At 42.1% G+C, this 19,033-nt stretch overlaps 1 protein-coding gene across 7 annotated transcripts in view; it reads right to left on the reverse strand.

Moving 5' to 3' along the window:
- The window catches only part of TASOR (transcription activation suppressor), a 66,268-nt gene extending 64,785 nt beyond the window's left edge, over positions 1–1,483 (reverse strand). For 2 of the 7 annotated variants that reach the window (XM_013981800.3, XM_003358482.5), the window contains exon 1: positions 814–1,483. In XM_013981800.3, the coding sequence (XP_013837254.2) occupies positions 814–1,426 (613 nt within the window). In that variant the 5' untranslated portion in view covers positions 1,427–1,483. The remainder of the gene's footprint in view (positions 1–813) is intronic. The other 5 variants (XM_003358484.5, XM_021068979.2, XM_084988663.1 and 2 more) reach the window with 3 other exon arrangements.
- Positions 1,484–19,033: the final 17,550 nt, after the last annotated feature.

Genomic DNA, 19,033 nt, shown 5'->3' on the forward strand with positions numbered 1-19,033 from the left:
GTACTTCATGTAACTCTTCCCACATTGGTTCCAAAAACTAGACTGGACTTTAAATTTTTTTTAAGTTCTCTCATCTGCAAAATCAAATTGGTGAATCTTGGGCATAAGCTAACCTCTATTTTTTTTCCAGAGGGAAATTACTGCACCAAGAACCTACCTACCTTCCCAATTTTCTCAAATTCGAGAAAAAACATACTAAAGTTTGGATTTAGAAAGCCCTAACGCCTCAAAAATGAGAAAAAAAAATCTACATGGAAATGAAGTGTGATGGAAAATAAGTGTTGCATGAATCACATCTAACGGAGATTTCTAAACAAGAGAAGACGCTGACATCGAGCAAATTTCAAGTAGACAGATAGCTGAAGAATTTCCACAGGGAGAAGCACTTGTGGTCCTCTCAACGCAGTGGCCTTGGAGTAAGCCCCAGATTCCACGGCCACGGGTAATTTCCACCGTGAGACTTCTCAGAAGCATCCTTAGGAGGACACATCGGCTTCTCTGCCTTCAGGGGCTGGGAGGGAGGGGCGCCGAGCACCATCTTTCCTCTCTGGGAGCTGCAGCCTTATAGACACGCTTCAAACCTGAACTACTTCCAACTTCCACCGGGAGGGGGGAAGCAGGAGAGCGTGGTTTCCACCGCTTTCGTCTCGCACCAAAGCGCAGCTGCTGGGCGGCCGTGGCAGTGAGGGGAGAGGCGGCCGGCGCTGCATGCGTGTTTACGTGTCTCGGATGGGTGTGGGAAGGAAACAGAGAGGTTCTAATGAAAAGATGGAGGGGAGAGAGAGAGGGGTTGGGGAAGAGGGGAAGCACCACCTTTCTTTTCTCTGCTCTTCCTGGGGATCTGAAAACTCCTCCTAACAGGTCTTTCGGGCTCTTCGGGGCCTTTGGGCAGAGCGGCCGCGCCCGCCTCAGAGGAGTCCTGAGGCTGCTCGTGGCAGAGGCTCGGGGCGGCCTCAGCAGCCGCGCTCTCCTCAGGCCCGGTGCCGCCGCCGGGCTCCGCGATGCTGACGCCGCCGCCATTTTGTGGGGTGGACTCAAGCTCCGGAAGCGCCTGCTTCATCTCGTCGTCTCCGCCGCCGCCACCACTTTCCCAGCTCGCGTCCGTCGGCGGAGAGGCCTCCGCCTCCGCTGCAGTCGCCATCCCGCCGGCGTGAGGAGCTCCGGGAACCTTCTGTCGACAAGGTCGACGGGGGTGGGGGGAAGGGGCGGCGGGCCGGCCTCGCCGCCGAGCTGCTCTCAGCCCACCCACCCCCTTCCCCCCGTGGCCGCGGGCCGCAATCCCGGGCCAGCAGCCTCTCAGGGGCCCCGAAGCGGGCGCCCCAACCGTGCCGCCCAAACCCCGGAGCCGCTCCTCTCTCGGGCAGTTCTTTGGCCGGCCCCCGCCACTCAACGTGCTGGCGTCGGGGCCGGGAGGGGGCGGGGACATCGCGGAACCCTCAGCCAATGGGGGCGCGGCGCCCGCCTCCGCGGGTGCGGATGGACGGCGCCCAGGGGCGGAGCCTCAGGAAGCTCGAGCCCGCCAAAAGGGGCAACCGCAACGCCCAGAGAGTACCTCGACGCCCCGGCGCGCTGCGGGGTGGATGGGCCTCCCGGCTAGCTGAACGATCCCGGACAGTGCTTGGCCAGCGCCGCCGGCGAGGGCGAGGGCGAAGGAGGCGCGCAGAGCCAGGTCCTGGGGACGCAGGCTTCGCCTTTTTCTGGGCAAGATTACCCCGTTTCTCCGCGCAGGATTTACTTTGGCCAAAAGAGAATAGAGGCAATGGTTGTGGGACGATCCCGGCTTTGTGAAATATTTGCGTGCATATAAAGGCCTGGAGTAATGATAAGCAAGTGGGCTGCAGCGATAAGGGCCTGAAAGCCTCGGGGGGGCCTGCTTCACCTACCTGCCGTTCTACCGGATTTTGCATCTTTACAACAGATTACTCCCACCTGTTCCCCCCCCCCCTTTTATCTTACTAGGTTGTAACCTGTGGCACGCCTCCAGCAAGGGTCAATACCTCGGATCCTTTGATAAGACTTCCACAGCTGAATGTTAACAGGATTTGGTTCTGCAGAGCTTGAGGAAAGAAGTGCTGCTGGCTCTTAGATTTCGTGTTTCAGTTTTCTCATAGTGTATACTAAAAAATATAATCGTTTGCCGCCACGTTAAAAAAACACGCGGAAAAAAAAAAAACCCACAGCAGGTGATCGCTTTCTCTTCACAGTCGAGTAAAAGACCTTTAAATAGCTTATGCTAATTGGGTTGAAACTACTATTTATTTGGTTTACAGTGAATACAGTATATCTTGGGTTCTTTCTACATGCTAATCACCCCACAAAGCAATTCACATATATTACGTATATTTAATCCTCACAACAACATATTAGGGAGATACTATCATGCACAACTTAAAATAAGTATTGCAATTAGGAGAATGGGATTAACAGATGCACAGTACTATGCATAAACAAGGATTTACCGCATAGCACATGGAACTACATTCAGTATCTGGTAATAACCTATAATGGAAAAGAATGGGAAGCTGTACACCTGAAACTAACACAATATTGTAAAAATAAAAAATAAATAAAAAGTGTTGCAAGAGTTGAACAAATTAACAAAATCATAATTTGAGGCCAGATCTATTTAACTCCAAATAAAGTACTTTCCCTCCATTCCTCTCTTTCTTTTTTTTGTCTTTTATCCTTTTAGGGCCACACCTGAGGCATATGGAGGTTCCCAGGCTAGGGGTCTAATTGGAACTACAGCTGCTGGCCTACACCACAGCCAGAGCAACACCAGATCTGAGCCACGTCTGCAACCTACACCACAGCTCATGGCAATGCCGGATCCTTAACCCACTGAGTGAGGCCAGAGATTGAACCTGCAACCTCATGGTTCCTAGTCAGATTTGTTTCTGCTGCACCACGACGGGAACTCCTATTTTATTATTTTTTCCTACTTCTTTTCTAAGAACAATCTTCACAACAGCTCTGCACCTTTAAGCATTTTATGGATGGTGAAATGAGGATTGATATTTTGCTCAGTCTCCAAGCAGAAGAATCAGGATTGGGGCCCAGACCACTATTCTCAAACTCCAGCTGTCTCCCAAGGCATTGGCTGACCAAGCCTATAATTATAATAAAACTCTATGCCTTGCCACGTGGCTGATACTTAAAGAGCATTCCCAAGGACAATAGCAGAGTTGGATTATAATGTCCTGTGATAAATATAATTGCTGTTTTAACAGTTAATATGGAAAAGCTAATCATGATTTGCTTAACCTATTCAAATCACCTCAGTAAATTATAGGAAAATAATTATAAAACAATATTTCCTTTTAGTAAATAGTTAATATAAAAACACATTTTAAAATACTGTATGATTCCCGTAGTGGCACAGTGGTTAGCAAATCCGACTAGGAACCATGAGGTTTCGGGCTCAATCCCTGGCCTCGCTCAGTGGGTTATGGATCCGGCATTGCCATAAGCTGTGGTGTAGGTCACAGATGAGGCTCAGATCCTGTGTTGCTGTGGCTGTGGTGTAGGCCGGTGGCTACAGCTCGAATTAGACCCCTAGCCTGGGAACCTCCATATGCTGTGGGTGTGGCCCTAGAAAAGACAAAAAAAAAAAAAAGAGAGAGAGTGTAATGTGTATTGTCTCGTTAATCTCCACAAAAAATACTAATGCTATCCATATTTTACATATATGTAAACCGAGACAAAGGGGTTATTTACTTAAAGTCATTTAGATTTTTTTTTCCATTTAGATTTTTAAGTGGCAGAACCAAGATTCTAACCCAGGTAGTCTGCCTTCATGCTAGTAACCACTCTAGGCTAGTAATCACTCTAGGCTAACCTCTCTTGCTGGTGGCAAAACAAAGTCCAGAACTCAGTGCATTTGCCACAATGCTACCTCCCTTCCTCAAATGGTTCTTTAAAAGACAGGATATAAATAGCAATAACTCAGCAATAACTGCCAGTATCGCTGATGCAATAGTACAGATATATTCATTCACATTTGAAATGTTTATTCAAGGATATCATTGTTGTTTGTAATGGGACATCAAGAGTTGTTTGAAATAGCAAAGGGTTGGAAACAATCTAAGTGTCTATCAATAGGGTATATCCATAAAGGAAGTACTGATACATGCTACAACATGGAGGCATCTTCCTAAGTGAAATAAGCCAGACACATAAAAAAACATACTGTATGACTCCATTCACATGCAAGTTTAGAATTGGCAAATCCATAGTAACAGAGAGAAAACTGATGGTTCCCAGGAGCTGGAGAGGGGGGGATTAGGACAGATTGCTAATGAGTATAGGATCTCTTTGGGGAGATGACACTATTCCAGAATTGGGTATGATGATAGTTGCAAAACTTTGTGAATGTACTAAAAACCACTGAGTTATATACACTTTCAAACGATGGATATTGTGATATATGAATTACATCTGATTTAAAAAAAAAAAAATAGAGATAGGCATTACCAGAGACAGATTCCAAGCAGCATAGACTCTCTCCCATCATTGGCTTTGAAGAAGCAGGCTGCCATAAATTCTAAGGCTGCCAACAACTTGAGAGACCTTAGAAGCAAATTCCTCCCTAGCGAGTCTCCAGGTGAGAATACAGCCCAGCTGACACCATATGCTTTCAGCCATGTGAGACCCAGGCATGGAAAGCAGCTAAACCATGACCAATACTCTGGCCTACAGAAACTGTGAGATGACACGTAGATAGTGTTTGATGCCACCCTGTCGTAATTTGTTATGCAGCAACAGAAAACTAATATAGAGTCTACAGAATGCCTAGTTGTTCTAAGTGCTTTGCATATGTAAGGCTCTGTAAGGTAGGAACTCATTCCCATTTTTCTGCTGAAGAACCTCATGATTGCTCAAACAAAACAACCAAGGTACAGAACAGGATGGAGAGAATGGTAGCATTTGTACCCAAAAAGGGGAAATATGGTTATGTATATACACTCATTTGCATAAAGCTTTTGTGGGAGACTACCTAAGTAACTAGTAACAGTGGCTGCTTGTGGAAGGGAAACAAGGGTGGGAGGGCAGAGGTGGGGGAGACTTCTTCACTCTGTATCTTTTTATACTTTAAAGCATATGCATGCGTCAATACTCAAAAAATTACATTTTAAAAGGAATGGGAAAGAAGATAAAGCAAAGCATGCTGAGAAGCTGTCATCATTACTCAGTAGTTTATACAAGAGTAAATCTTAATCATCCAAAAAGGCAATACAAAGATTTGAGAAGGATCCCAATGTTTCAATATAGAGCAATTACAGACTCCCACATGCTGATCAAATCAATGAGCTAAGTATATAGTTAGAGTTACAGGATTTGCACATAGAAACAAAAGCATTAATAGCAATGCCTTTGAAATGAACAAAGTCACTGATAAGATTTGATAGTAACAACAGCCTTTAGCATTTGAAAAGCAATTTCAAGTGTTTTTTTCAGATGAAAGATGTTTCTTGATGCTAACAATTACCTTAAGCTTTCAAGCTTCAAGGTCACAAAGCTAGGAGACTTTTTTTTTTTTTTTGGACATTTCCAGGGAAAATAATAAAGCCAAATCAACAAAATCACCACTAATCCAATTCATAGAATCTTAGGGAGCTTAGAAATTAATCAGTTCGATTCATTCATTTTATGAATAAAGATAGTACCACAAGCCTAAAACTCCATTACCTATTCCAATGCATTGAAAAAAAATGTGAAACTGCCATTCCTTTCATTATGCATCAGCTAAAGCAATAATTCTGCCTCAGTGGAGTCACTGTCTATCCCTCAAAGACCTTGTTTGTTACTCACTGAGCAGATATTTCTTGAGTGTGTCCCAAGGAGTTATAAGACCCTGGCAAAAAACTGGGTTCAAGTTCATCATGGTTGATGTATGGAGGGTACAACTTCCATGTAATGAAGAGAAAGCTCAAAAGGAATCCTCAGTTGAAAAAAAAAGAATATTGTTAGGGATGAGCAAGCATGTGAGCATCCCTTCAACTACACAGCTGACTCTGGTAACCATAAATCTCAACTAAGGCCAGGACCCAAGAGCTGTTACAAAGGTTTAATTTTTTTTTTTTTATTGAAGAGTATAACTGACCTATAACATTATGTCAGTTCCAGGTGCACAACATAGTGATTTGCTATTTCTATACAGTACAAAATGGTCACCACTTTTGCCATTTCTGAGTCAGACTCTTCTGTTATATGTAATACCATGAATGAATTTCCCAGACATGCTAAGTGAAATAAATCAGACATAAGATATATGATTCCATTCATATGAGGTTCAAGGACAGACAAAAATAGCAGTAATACAATGCAGAATAGTGATTCTCGTGTGTGTGTGTGAGTGTGTGTGTGTGTGTGTGTGTGTGTGTGTGGAGGGGAGGGTTATTGAGTCAAAGGGAACATGAAAGAACTTTCTGAAATGATGAAAATATTCTATATGTTGATCTAGGTGATAGAGAGCATATACATGTATAAATATTTATTGAACTCTGCATTTCAAAGTTGTGGATTTTGCTGTATGAAGTTATTCTTCAATTAAACAACAACAGAAACTCTTATGGGGGGGGTCTCATTATTCAAGGGATAGAGATGAGTTCCTCATGTGGTTTGCAGAGCCTTGCTGATCCCGACCTTTTTCTGTTTTCCATCTTTGATGCTCTTGCCTGCCCTCCTCCTGGAAGACTGGGTGCCTTGTCAGCCTGTCACACTTGCCCAGCTCCCCTGGCCCCATGATCAACCTTAGTGTCTTACTGTCTTACTGTGTCCCAGTATGGTGTGCTCTTCCTCCCCTCCACACCCTCTTCCCCATTAGCTCCTGCACTTCCTTTGGCTTAAGCTTCGTTTCCCTGTGTAAGCTTCCTGGATCATCTCCCTCCCTTCCCCTGTGTGGTGCTTTTCACAGAACCTTGTTCCCTTCAGACAATTTATGCCCCACTTCCCTCAATCTGTAATTACTCCCTCATTTGTGGAATTATTTAATTATACCTATTTCTCCCACTAGACCCTATGTTCCATTCCATGGACTGAAGGACAATACCTGAGTTTACTTACCACAATAAGCCCAGGCATGGCACAGTGCCTGGAACAGAATACGTATTTACTAAATAAATTTTGACTGCTAAGGACAGAGTGGCTATCCGATATTTTCCTCCTAGAAAGTCACTATCTCACATAATCCGATTTGGGTTTTACCTCATTATCGGTTTGCTGGTATATCTTGCTTTAAGCAAAGCACATTATATGGAAATCTAGATTTTCCCAAATTTTAAATTAGGGTGTGTCTATCAAAGGCTCTTGAGGAGTTCCTGTAGTGGCGCAGTGGTTAATGAATCTGACTAGGAACCATGAGGTTGCAGGTTCGATCCCTGGACTTACTCAGTGGGTTAACGATCCGGCGTTGCCATGAGCTGTGGTGTAGGTTGCAGACGCAGCTCAGATCTGGCGTTGTTGTGGCTGTGGTGTAGGCTAGAGACTGCAGCTCCGATTCGACCCCTAGCCTGGGAACCTCCATATGCCCTGGGAAGCGGCCCTGGAAAAGGCAAAAAGACCAAAAAAAAAAAAAAAAAAAAAAAAAAAACTCTTGAAATGATTTTTTTTTTTTTTGTCTTTTATCTTTTGTCTTTTTAGGGCTGCACCAGCAGCATATAGAGGTTCTCAGGCTAGGGGTCTAATCAGAGCTGTGGCTGCCAGCTTACGCCACAGCAACATAGGATCCGAGCCACGTCTTCGACCTACACCACAGCTCATGGCAACGCCAGATCCTTAACCCACTGAGCAAGGCCAGAGATCAAACTGCGACCTCGTGGTTCCTAGTCGGATATGTTTCTGCTGTGCCACGTTGGAAACTCCGGCTCTTGAAATGATTTACACAAACTCAAAATGCCTTTTACTGCATTTGAAAAGATAGATGAACATCATGTGCCAAATCCAAGATTTGTTGAAACAAAAAAGATTTAACAATCTGGAGAGATTCTTGTGTTATATCAGCTGGCTAACTAGTTACAGACCCACCCGTTGATAAGGTCATTTACACCACTACTATTCCAACCTGAAGAAAGACCCAAGTTTACACTACACATTGTGGTTGGTGAAGTTTTTTGTCTAAGTAAGACGGATGATGGTGCCAAGGACATGAGTTAGTTACACAAAGAGAAAAGAAATGCTCAAGAGGAAGTGGTTTACTGTAAAAGTGCAAACAGTGGTAAAAATGTGTGAAAAAAATTTCAAAAGTGTTTTTCTTTTTTGTCTTTTTAGGGCCACACCCGTGGCATATGGAGGTTCCCAGGCTAGGGGGCAAATCAGGCTCTCAATCACTGCCCTATGAATCATTTATTCTCCTTTGTTTTGACCCTCTATTCTTCTGAGTGAATGTGAAACTTGCCACCAACTCCCTTACACTCACAAGTTTTTTCACTTTTACTTTTTTTCTTTGTCATCTACCAGTTTGTAGATGGTTTTTAGCATACAGAAGCATATCACTCATCCAGTCTCAGTGGCTGATCAACAGCCTAACTGAGATCCTGCTTCCCTTTTACATCACATGATTCAGGCTATGGTTTATTATTGAGGCTTTGTGGTATCAGAAAAGTACCCAGACTTACTAGCTGGACCTTTTCTCCTCAATTCATAAAAGTCCTGCAGTAAAAGATAAAGTTGACATGACCTTTTGCTACTATGATACTGTGATTTGTAAGAAATGTATATATACAGCAGAAATCATCACAACCTTATAAATTAACTACAATAAAATTGAAAAAAAAGAAAAGTATACATTTGGTATTTAGATGACCAAAATATATTTCTCACTTATATTTGGTCTTAATGCGCAGTTCCTGGTTCACAGCTCCCAAAACCCTTGGAATTTTCTCATTGATGAGATTATCTTTTGTTATAACATTGGGTCTCTTGTCCTCAGTTCCTGAAAACTCTGCAGGTGGAATGGGTATCAATGTTTGTGTGTCTGATTTTTTTTTTTATTTTTTTGCTTTTTAGGGCCGCACCCTAGGCATATGGAGATTCCCAGGCTAGGGGGCAAATCAGAGCTGCAGCTGCTGGCCTATGCCACAGCCATAGCAAAGTGGGATCCTTACGGGTTAAGGATCCTGAGGGAGGCTGGGATCGAACCTGAGACCTCATGATTACTAGTAGGATTTGTTTCTGCTGTGTCACAATGGGGACTCCTCAAGTTATTCTTAACAATTCCTTTCCTTTGCAATTAAGTTTATGTTAAATGAAGGTGATCTTCAGATCCCAACCAAGGGTGTAGGCTGGTTGTCAACCCATGTGATTGGTTCTCCTGATTTCAGTCCCATCTCCTGATTTCAAGGAGCTTGAGGTTGAATCAATCTCCATTGGCCAATGATTTAGTCACAATCCTGACTGTGTAATAGAGCCTCCCTAAAAACCTTAAGAGACTGCTTTTTGGCCTTTTTTTTAGAGAGAGTCTACGCAGGGGACCCAAAATACTTCTGCATGCTGCCTTACCAGGTCCCAAGTTCCAGAAGGACAGACCCTTCTTTGTTCAGTGTCTCGCCCTATGTATCTCTTCATCTGGCTTTTGATATGTATCTTTTAATAACCTTTTATAATAAATTAGAAACCTTGTGATTAAACAGGTTTTCCTGAGCTCTGTGAGCTGTTTCAGCAAATTAAACTAAGGAGGGAGTCACGGAAACTTCTGCTTTGTAGTCAGTTGGTCAGAAGCACAGGTGGCAACATGTGCTTGCTACTGGGGTCTAAAGTGGAGGGTGATCTTGTGGGACTGAACTTTTCACCTGTGGAATCTGACTCTCTCTCTGAGTAGATACCTTCAGAATTGAGTTGAATTCTTGGACACCCAGTTAGTATCCGAGCAACTACATAGTAAATACTGATTTAAAAAAATTAATTAGCAAGTGTTCATTGATGAATGGATGAACAAAATGTATTATCCATACAACAAAATATTATTCAGTTCCAGAAAGGAATAAAGGTACATGGAGTCACTTATGATGGAGCATGATAATGTGAGAAAAAAAGAATGTTACATGTATGTGTGAATGAGTCACCTTGCTGTACAGTAGAAAATTGACAGAACACTATAAACCAGCTATAATGGAAAAAATAAAAAATCATTATAAAAAAAAGATACACGGATGAATTGTGAAAACTATACCAAGTGAAAGAAGCCAGTCTCAGAGTTCCTGCTGTGGCTCAATGGTTAACGAATCTGACTAGGAACCATGAGGTTGTGGGTTCAATCCCTGGCCTTTACTCAGTGGGTTAAGGATCTGGCATTGCCGTGAGCTGTGGTGTAGGTCTGAGACGCGGCTCGGATCCCAAGTTGCTGTGGCTCTGGAGTAGGCCGGTGGCTACAGCTCCAGTTAGACCCCTAGCCTGGGAACCTGCATATGCCCCGGGAGCGGCCCAAGAAAAGACAAAAAAAAAAAAAAAAAAAAAGAAGCCAGTCACAAAAGGCCACATATAATATGACTGTATTTCTATGAAATGTCTGGAAGAAAGAAGTCTAGACATGGAAGATTGGGTGGACTAAGAGGTGAAAGTAACAGGGTTTCTTTCTTTTTTCTTTTGCTTTTTAGGGCACAGGCTAGGGATCAAATCAGAGCTGTAGCTGCTGGCCTACACCTTGGCCACAGCAACTTGGGATCTGGGCCTTGTCTTCAACCTACACCACAGCTCACAGCAACACCAGATCTTTAACCTACTGAGCAAGGTGAGGGATCGAACTCACAACATCATGGATCCTAGTTGATTTCGTATCTACTGTGCCACAATGGGAACTCTGCAGAAGGGTTTCTTTTTAGAGTGGTGAAAATATTCTAAAATGAATTGCGCAGATGGTTGCATACCTGTGATTATAGTCATGTCATTTACATCAATAAAACTGTTTTGGGTTTTTTGTTTGTTTGTTTTTTTCTGCACCCATGGCATGTGGAAGGTCCTGGGCCAGGAAATGAATTGCACAACAGTTTCGACTTGTGCCACAGCTGTGGCAACTCTGGATCCTTAAACTGCTGCACCACAAAGGAACTTCTGGTAAAACTTTTTTTTTTTAAGAAAAGAAAAATGGGAGATCCATCGTGGCTCAGCGGAAACAAATCTCAATGGCATCCATGAGGACACGGGTTCAAGCCCTGGCCTCGCTCAGTGGTTTAAGGATCTGGTGTTGCCGTGAGCTGTGGTGTAGGTATCAGATGCAGCTTGGATCCCATGTTGCTGTGGCTGTGGCATAGACCGGCAGCTGTAGCTCCAATTTGACCCCTCGCCTGGGAACCTCCATGTGCTGTGGGTGAGGCCCTAAAAAGACAAAAAAACCTAAATTAATTAATTAAAAAGAAAAATGAAAAGGATTTCACTAATAACTTGGGTATATGATGCGTGAAATTATTTGACCTACAAACAGTGCTTATATTTGTGCTGTATGTGTAGAGGTAACTGAATAAAAATTTTAATGTTTAGGAGCTCCTGTCGTGGCTCAGTGGAAACGAATCTGACTAGTATCCATGAGGACGCAGGTTCGATTCCTGGCCTTGCTCAGTGGGTTAAGGGTCTGGCGTGGCTGTGAGCTATGGTGTAGGTCCCAGACACAGCTTAGATCCAGCCTTGCTGTGGCTGTAGTGTATGTAGGCCAGCGGCTACAGCTCCAATTGGACCCCTAGCCTGGGAACCTCCATATGCCATTGGTGCAGCCTTAAAAAAAGAAATAATAAAATAAAATAAAATAAAATAAAAATAAATAAACAAAATAAAATAAAGCACTGAGCATTATTAATAAAAAAATTTTGATGTTTAATGTTTGCTTTTCTTCTCTTCAAATAAAAAAAACCCAATAAACTCTGGATTCTACCTATGCTGCAGCACAATAATTTAAATATTATGGCTGAGATGTAGCCTCAGTCAATCAAGGGAGCAGCAACTGACATCTATACCCTAAATCTGTCTATATCCAACAATTACAGTATGTGGGTGCATATGTAGCAAGAGGGCTTCCTGTGTCTTTTCTTGATTTTTATATTTTAGAGATTTTTAAAAAGTTATTTAACTCCCCTTTAAAAAGAATACTAAATAGAAGGCCTAGTGAGTTGTGAACTATCAATATAAAATATTCCAAATTCTTATCTGGAAAAAATCCACTTCAACTACTTAAAATACATTAATCCCTTAAAAAACTAAATGCAGAACCACCATATGATCCAGGAATCCCACGCCTACGCAAATATCTGGAGAAAAGCATAATTAGAAAAGATACATGCACCCCTGTGCTCACTGTGGCACTGCTTACAATAGCCAAGACATGGAAGCAACCTAAATGTCCATCAACAGAGTATTGGATAAAGAAGATATGGTACAGGTCGGGATTAAGATGGTGGAATAGAAGGACTGGAGCTCAACTTCTCTCATAAAAACAACAAAATTACAACCCAATGCTGAACAACCTTCAACCAAATGGACTGGAAACTTTCAAAAAGATACCTACTCCAGAAGACAAAGAGGAGGCCACATCAAGAGGTTTACTCTTCGATGGAACTCATTCGCACTTTTTTTTGTGTAGGTCTTTTCTTGAGCTGCTCCCGCGGCATATGGAGGTTCCCAGGCTAGGGGTCTAATCAGAGCTGTAGCCACCGGCCTATGCTACAGCAACATGGGATCCGAGCCGCATCTGCAACCCACACCACAGCTCACGGCAACGAGAGATCCTTAACCCACTGAGCAAGGTCAGGGATTGAATCCACAACCTCATGGTTCCTAGTTGGATTCGTTCACCATGAGCCAGGACGGGAACTCCCCCTCATTCGCACTTTTTTTTTTTTTTTGTCTTTTGCTGCTGTTGTTGTTGTTGCTATTTCTTGGGCCGCTCCCGCAGCATATGGAGGTTCCCAGGCTAGGGGTTGAATCGGAGCTGTGGCCACCGGCCTACGCCAGAGCCACAGCAAGGCGGGATCCGAGCCGCGTCTGCAACCTACACCACAGCTCACGGCAACGCCGGATCGTTAACCCACTGAGCAAGGGGCAGGGACCGAACCCGCAACCTCATGGTTCCTAGTCGGATTCGTTAACCACTGCGCCACTACGGGAACTCCCGCACTTTTGATTCAAGCAAATTACCATGTAGAAATATACCATGGGTTTAATTACCATTAAAGCAAATATACCACGTGGGAAAAAAAAAATATGGTACATACATATATAAAACTGATTTACTTTGCTGTACAACTGAAACTAATACAACACTGTAAGTCAACTATAGACCAAGAAAACTTAAAAAAATAAAATACATTATTGTCTGCCTCTAAATACTTTATCTGTAATGTCCTTTCCCATAATATTTCCACACTCAGAAAAAAAATGTTTTTCCCAATTATTTTCCATTTAACGCCAAAAAAAAAAAAAAAAAAAAAGCCCTGGTTAGAAGAGATTTGCAAAAATAAATCTTTACAAAAAAATGTGACTTAGAGTTTTAGTACCCCCCAGTGGCTTTGAAAGGATAGGCAATAATTATTACAAGTTTTCTTCTAAGAACTCTTTGGGGAACCAGCCAAGTTTAAATGGGGTAATTGGTAGGTCTACGGTTGCAATTTACATAAATTATAGAAACATAACACCAGACATTTATCTAATTGAAGAAAATTTGGTATTCAGTTACTCATCTGGAGGAATTCTACTTGCGGTTTGTGCCATGTGGTGATTAGTCCATTCTCATGAGAGTCTAAATGTGCTTCTCTGAGGTCAGAGTACGGTAATGTTAAAAAATTGTTTTGTTTTGCATTGCAAAAAGTCAAAATATATATTAAATATAAAATACCATTCTTATGTATTTCTTTAATAAAACAGTACTAAAAATATAAATCCATAATTCCTTTAGAAGATATATATCCACATGTGTAATAGAGATGTGGATTAGTTACACTCACCATTTTGTGCTGCTTCTTTCTTTAAGTGCTAATGAACTCTTGACCCCTAGTCAATCTGCTAAGATAGGTCCTTGGCTGAGTTTCTTTCTTTCTTTCTTTTTTCTTTTGTCTTTTTAGGGCGGCACCCACAGCATATGGAGGTTCCCAGGCTAGGGGTCAAATTGGAAGTGCAGCTGCTGCCCTCGTCACAGTCACAGCAACGCTGGAGCCTTAAACCACCGAGCAAGGCCAGGGATCAAACCTGCATCCTCATGGATGCTAGTCAGATTCACTTTTGCTGAGCCACAATGGGAACTCCCCTAAGTTTCTGTTTCCTGTAAAAATAATGAACAATGTAAGAATATAATGCTGTCAAATTTTTCCAAATATTTCTTATAAATACTTCATACAAATAAATATGAAAATACTATTTCTATGAAAAGCATATTAGATAGAATTTAGATTCTGACAGAAATGCACACAAGAGAACTTATTTCAAATATTTAAGCTTTGGAAATTGTTCAAGCCAAGTTCCAGGTCCCTATTTCCTATCTGAAGGGGAGTCAAATTGCAAATTTCATGTGATTGAAAAAAAAAAAAACCATAATAATGTACAAGTCTGTCTCAACACCTCAAGCAACTTCCAATCACAGCTTGTCTACAATAACCCAGGAAGTTTGTGAGGCAAGAGAATGCCTCATACCCTCACACTGGGACACTGATAACTAAAGCTTCCCACATTGATGTAAGCTGGTACTCATTTACTAAACTCTCTCAATTGTCTAGCAATTAGTTATTAAACAACTTGTGTTTTTGAGGAACTGTATCTGATGCAGAGAATTAAACGTAAGACATAGTTCCTGCTGCCAAAGACAAGCAAAGGGCACATCCTTGAGACTGTTTAGTAGAGACTCGCAGAGTTAGCCAAAGCCAGCGATAGAGAGGAGGCAGTGTGGCAGGGAGAATGATAGGAATCTAGGAAGAGAGGGAAAAAAGGAACAAAGATATCAGAGAAGCAAAAAGGTTTATGTAGCAGGGCACCACCGTTTTTGCTTGCTGCAGAGAAGCAAGAAGTCGAGAGGCAGGATAAGCTGAGGCACAGGAACCCTCATGTGCCAGGTTAAGGGACTCGAACCTAATACGAGGCAAGAGTTATTAAGAATTTTAAGACTTTAGATAGAGGCTGACCTAATCAGATGCGCATTTTTGACCAGGCATTCTGGTTCTCATTATAGAAAGTAGGTTTTAAGGCTACAACACGGAGGCAAGAGATCATTTAGGAGACTGTTGCAAAGATCTACTAAGAGATGGTTTAGGACTTCAACAGTCTTGGTTATTGTTAGCTGAGATACAAACCAAGGTGTGTTATCATGTGAGAGAATTTTAATGGGAAGAAGTAAAGAGATGAAAGACATTAATAACAGTTAATAAAGAAAGCTATTGCTGTTCTGTCACTACCATCCTTTAAAAAAATGTGTCAATAATCTAGAAAGGCCACACAGTAAACCATAAAATGATATTGTCAGGTGTGCGGTTTTTTTTTGTTTTTTGTTTTAAGCCATGGTGTAGGCCAGTGACTACAGCTCCATATGCTGCGGGTGTGGCCCTAAAAAAAGACAAAACAAACAAACAAACAAACAAAAAAACACCAGGTAAAGGAAAAAACACTTCCAATTCATAATTCAGATGCAGAAGACTTTACATTGGTTCACGATTTTCCGGGTAACAGAGACACTCCCTATAAAACCTTGTAAGTATTTTTCCCGTTGGAATGGTTTAACAGAAGACCACAGGGTTTAAAATGGAGTGATGGAACACAAAAGTATAAGAGCAGATAATAAGCACACAGACTGGTTTAAGAAGACGTTATCTTTCCATTCTAAAACTAGATTCAGGAAGTATCTGGTGTGTCAATATTAGATATGTAGCATTTAAAGACGTTGTTTTATTGTAAAAATAGCTTAAATGTGTTTAGAAATTTTTGAATCAGATACTTGCCGAATATCTGAGACACCTCCTCGAAACTCTAGGTTCTGAGAAACAGAATCTAGCACTTGGCTAATGAACTCTAAACTTGACCCTGTGATTAATTCTTTTTTTGGTCAAAAACCACTCTCAGGAGAATGTTCACAAACTTCCCAGCAGAGGGCAGCATAACTTCACTCAACAGGTTTTTAACACCCCTAGCAGCTTTTCTGCATGGCCTAACAATATTTTTAAAATATTCAGCAGAAAAGTTATGTGAACAATATGTTATCTGTGTTTTTATGTATTATCTTACAGGAATATGGAATTGCAGCACTTAATTTTAGGCAGAACAGAATTCTTCCCAAGGCTCTTGGATAGACAGGACCATACTTAACAAGGAACAAAGGTGGGCCATTTCCCTATGTCTTTAGCAGGGTCATCTGCTGGTGGTTCACCAAGTCTTTTTACAAAGAATCATGGTTTAAGGCACAATGGAATTCTTTTAAAAAATATGTTCTAGGAGTTCCTGTTGTGGCTCACCTATAATGAACCTCACTAGGATACATGAGGACGCAGGTAGAATCCTTGGCCTCACTCAGTAGGTTAAGGATCCAGTGTTGCCCTGAGCTGTGGTATAGGTCGCTGATGCATCTCAGATCCTGAATTGCTGTGACTGTGATGTAGGATGGTGGCTGCAGTTCTTTTTTTTTTTTTTTTTTGTCTTTTTGCTATTTCTTTGGGCCGCTCCCGCAGCATATGGAGGTTCCCAGGCTAGGGGTCGAATCAGAGCTGTAGCCACCGGCCTACGCCAGAGCCACAGCAAGGCGGGATCCGAGCCATGTCTGCAACCTACACCACAGCTCACAGCAACGCCGGATCCTTAACCCACTGAGCAAGGGCAGCGACCGAACCCCGCAACCTCATGGTTCCTAGTCGGATTCGTTAACCACTGTGCCACGACAGGAACTCCCGCGGCTGCAGTTCTGATTCGATCCCTAGCCTGGGAATTTCCATATGCCGCGCATGCAGCCTTAAAAAGACACAAAGTATGTTCTATGGAGTTCTTTTGTGGCATAGGAGGTTAAGGATCTGGCATTGTCACAGCAGTGGCTTTGGTTGCTGCTGTGGTGTGCTGGCCCAGGAAGTACCACATGCTGTGAGTACAGCCAAAACAACAACAACATATATACCTATGTATATGTGCACATATATAAATAAAAATATATAAAATATATATATAAAGGGTTCTAACTATGCACTTGGGTTTCCTCATCTGTAAAATGGAGATAATAATTATACCTACACTTCAAGGGGTTGCTGTGCAGATGAAATATAAAGTAGGATACTACTTCATTTTTAAAATTATGGCAAAGTATATATAACAGAAAACCTACTGTCTTAACCATTTTTAAGTATATAGTTTAGCAGAGTTGAGCACATTCTCACTAGGTGCAACCAATCCTCAGAACCCTTTTCATCTTACAAAGCTGAATCTCTATACTTATTAAACAGCAACTTCTCGTTACTCCCCCACCCCCAGCCCATGGCAACTACCATTCTACTTTCTAGCTCTATGATTTGGCATACATCATACAATTGGAGTTATACAATAATTGTCTTTTGGGGTTTTTTTGGGGGGGTTGGTTTTGTTTTTGGTTTGTTCCCAGGCTAGGGATTGAACCAGTGCCACAGCAGTGACCTGAGCCATAGCAGTGACAGAGCTGGATCCTTACCTGCTGAGTCACCAGGAAATCCAGTAATCGTCATTTTGTGATTGGCTTATTAGCACAATATCCTCAAGGTTCATCCACGTTGCAGCATGTGACAGAATTTCTTTCCATTTTAGGATTGAATAATATCCCATTGTGTGTATATAGCACATTTTGTTTCTCTCTTCAGCCACCGATGGACACTTGGGTTGCTTCTCCATCCTGGCTATTTATCGTAAATGACACTGGTATGAACATGGATGTGCTGCTATCTCTTTGAGATCCTGCTTTCAAATTCTTTCAGACATATACCCAGAAAAAGGATTGCTGGATCATATGATACTTCTAATTTTTTTGAGGAATCATCATACTGCTTTCCACAGCAGCTGTACCATTTTACTTTCCCACCAAGTGTGCACATGGGTTTCAACTTTTTCACATCCTCACCAACAATTATTTTCTGTTTTTCTTTTTAATAGTAGCTGTCCTAATAAAATGCAAGATGGTATCCTTGTGGTTTTGATTTGCATTTCTCTAGTGATTGGAGATCTAATTTAATTAACAATTTTGAGCATCTTTTCATCTTTTCACGGCTGTTGGCCCTGGTCAATCTTTTAAATTTTAGACATGTAATAGTTAAGAAGTGGTATCTCATTGTGGTATTAACTTGCATTTACTTCACAACTAGTGAGGATGAACATCTTTTAATATACTTATTTGCCATCCATGTATCTTCTTTGGTCAACTGCATGTCCAAATATTTTGTCCATTTTTTTTTTTTTTTTGGCCATGCCCATGGCATGCGTAAGTTCTCAGGCCAGGGGTTAAACCCATGCCGCAGCTGTAACCAGAGCCACAGCGGTCACAATGCAGTATCCTTAACCTACTAAGACATGAGGGAACACTTATTTCGTCCATTTTTATTTTTGTCTTTTTAGGGCCGTACCCACAGCATATGGAGGTTCCCAGGCTAGGGGTCCAATCAGAGCAGTAGCTACACGCTGGCCTACGCCACTGCTACAGCAATGTCAGTTCCAAGCCACGTCTGCGAACTAACCACAGCTCATGGCAACGCCAGATCCTTAACCCACTGAGTGAGACCAGGGATCAAACCTACGTCTTCATGGATCCTAGTCAGGTTCGTTAACCGCTGATCAACGAAGGGAACTCCGTATATGTATCTTCTTGAATGAATGTTTGGTCCAGATATATACCCACGAGTGGAATTGCTGGATCCTATGGTAGTTCTTTATTTAGTTTCCTGAGGAACCTCTATACTGTTTTCCATAGTGATTGTATCAATTTACATTCCCAACAGTGAAGGAGTGTACACTTTTCTCCACCCCCTCTCCAGCATTTGTTATTTGTTGACTTGTTAATGATGGCCATTCTGACTGGTGTGAGGTGGTACCTCATTGTAGTTTTGATTTGCATTTCTCTAATAATTAGTGA

Source organism: Sus scrofa, chromosome 13, assembly GCF_054392235.1.
Source record: "Sus scrofa isolate SSC_HxYL_T2T_F1_AM1 chromosome 13, Sscrofa_HxYL_maternal_Yorkshire_Landrace_v2.0, whole genome shotgun sequence".
Lineage (NCBI taxonomy): Eukaryota > Metazoa > Chordata > Mammalia > Artiodactyla > Suidae > Sus > Sus scrofa.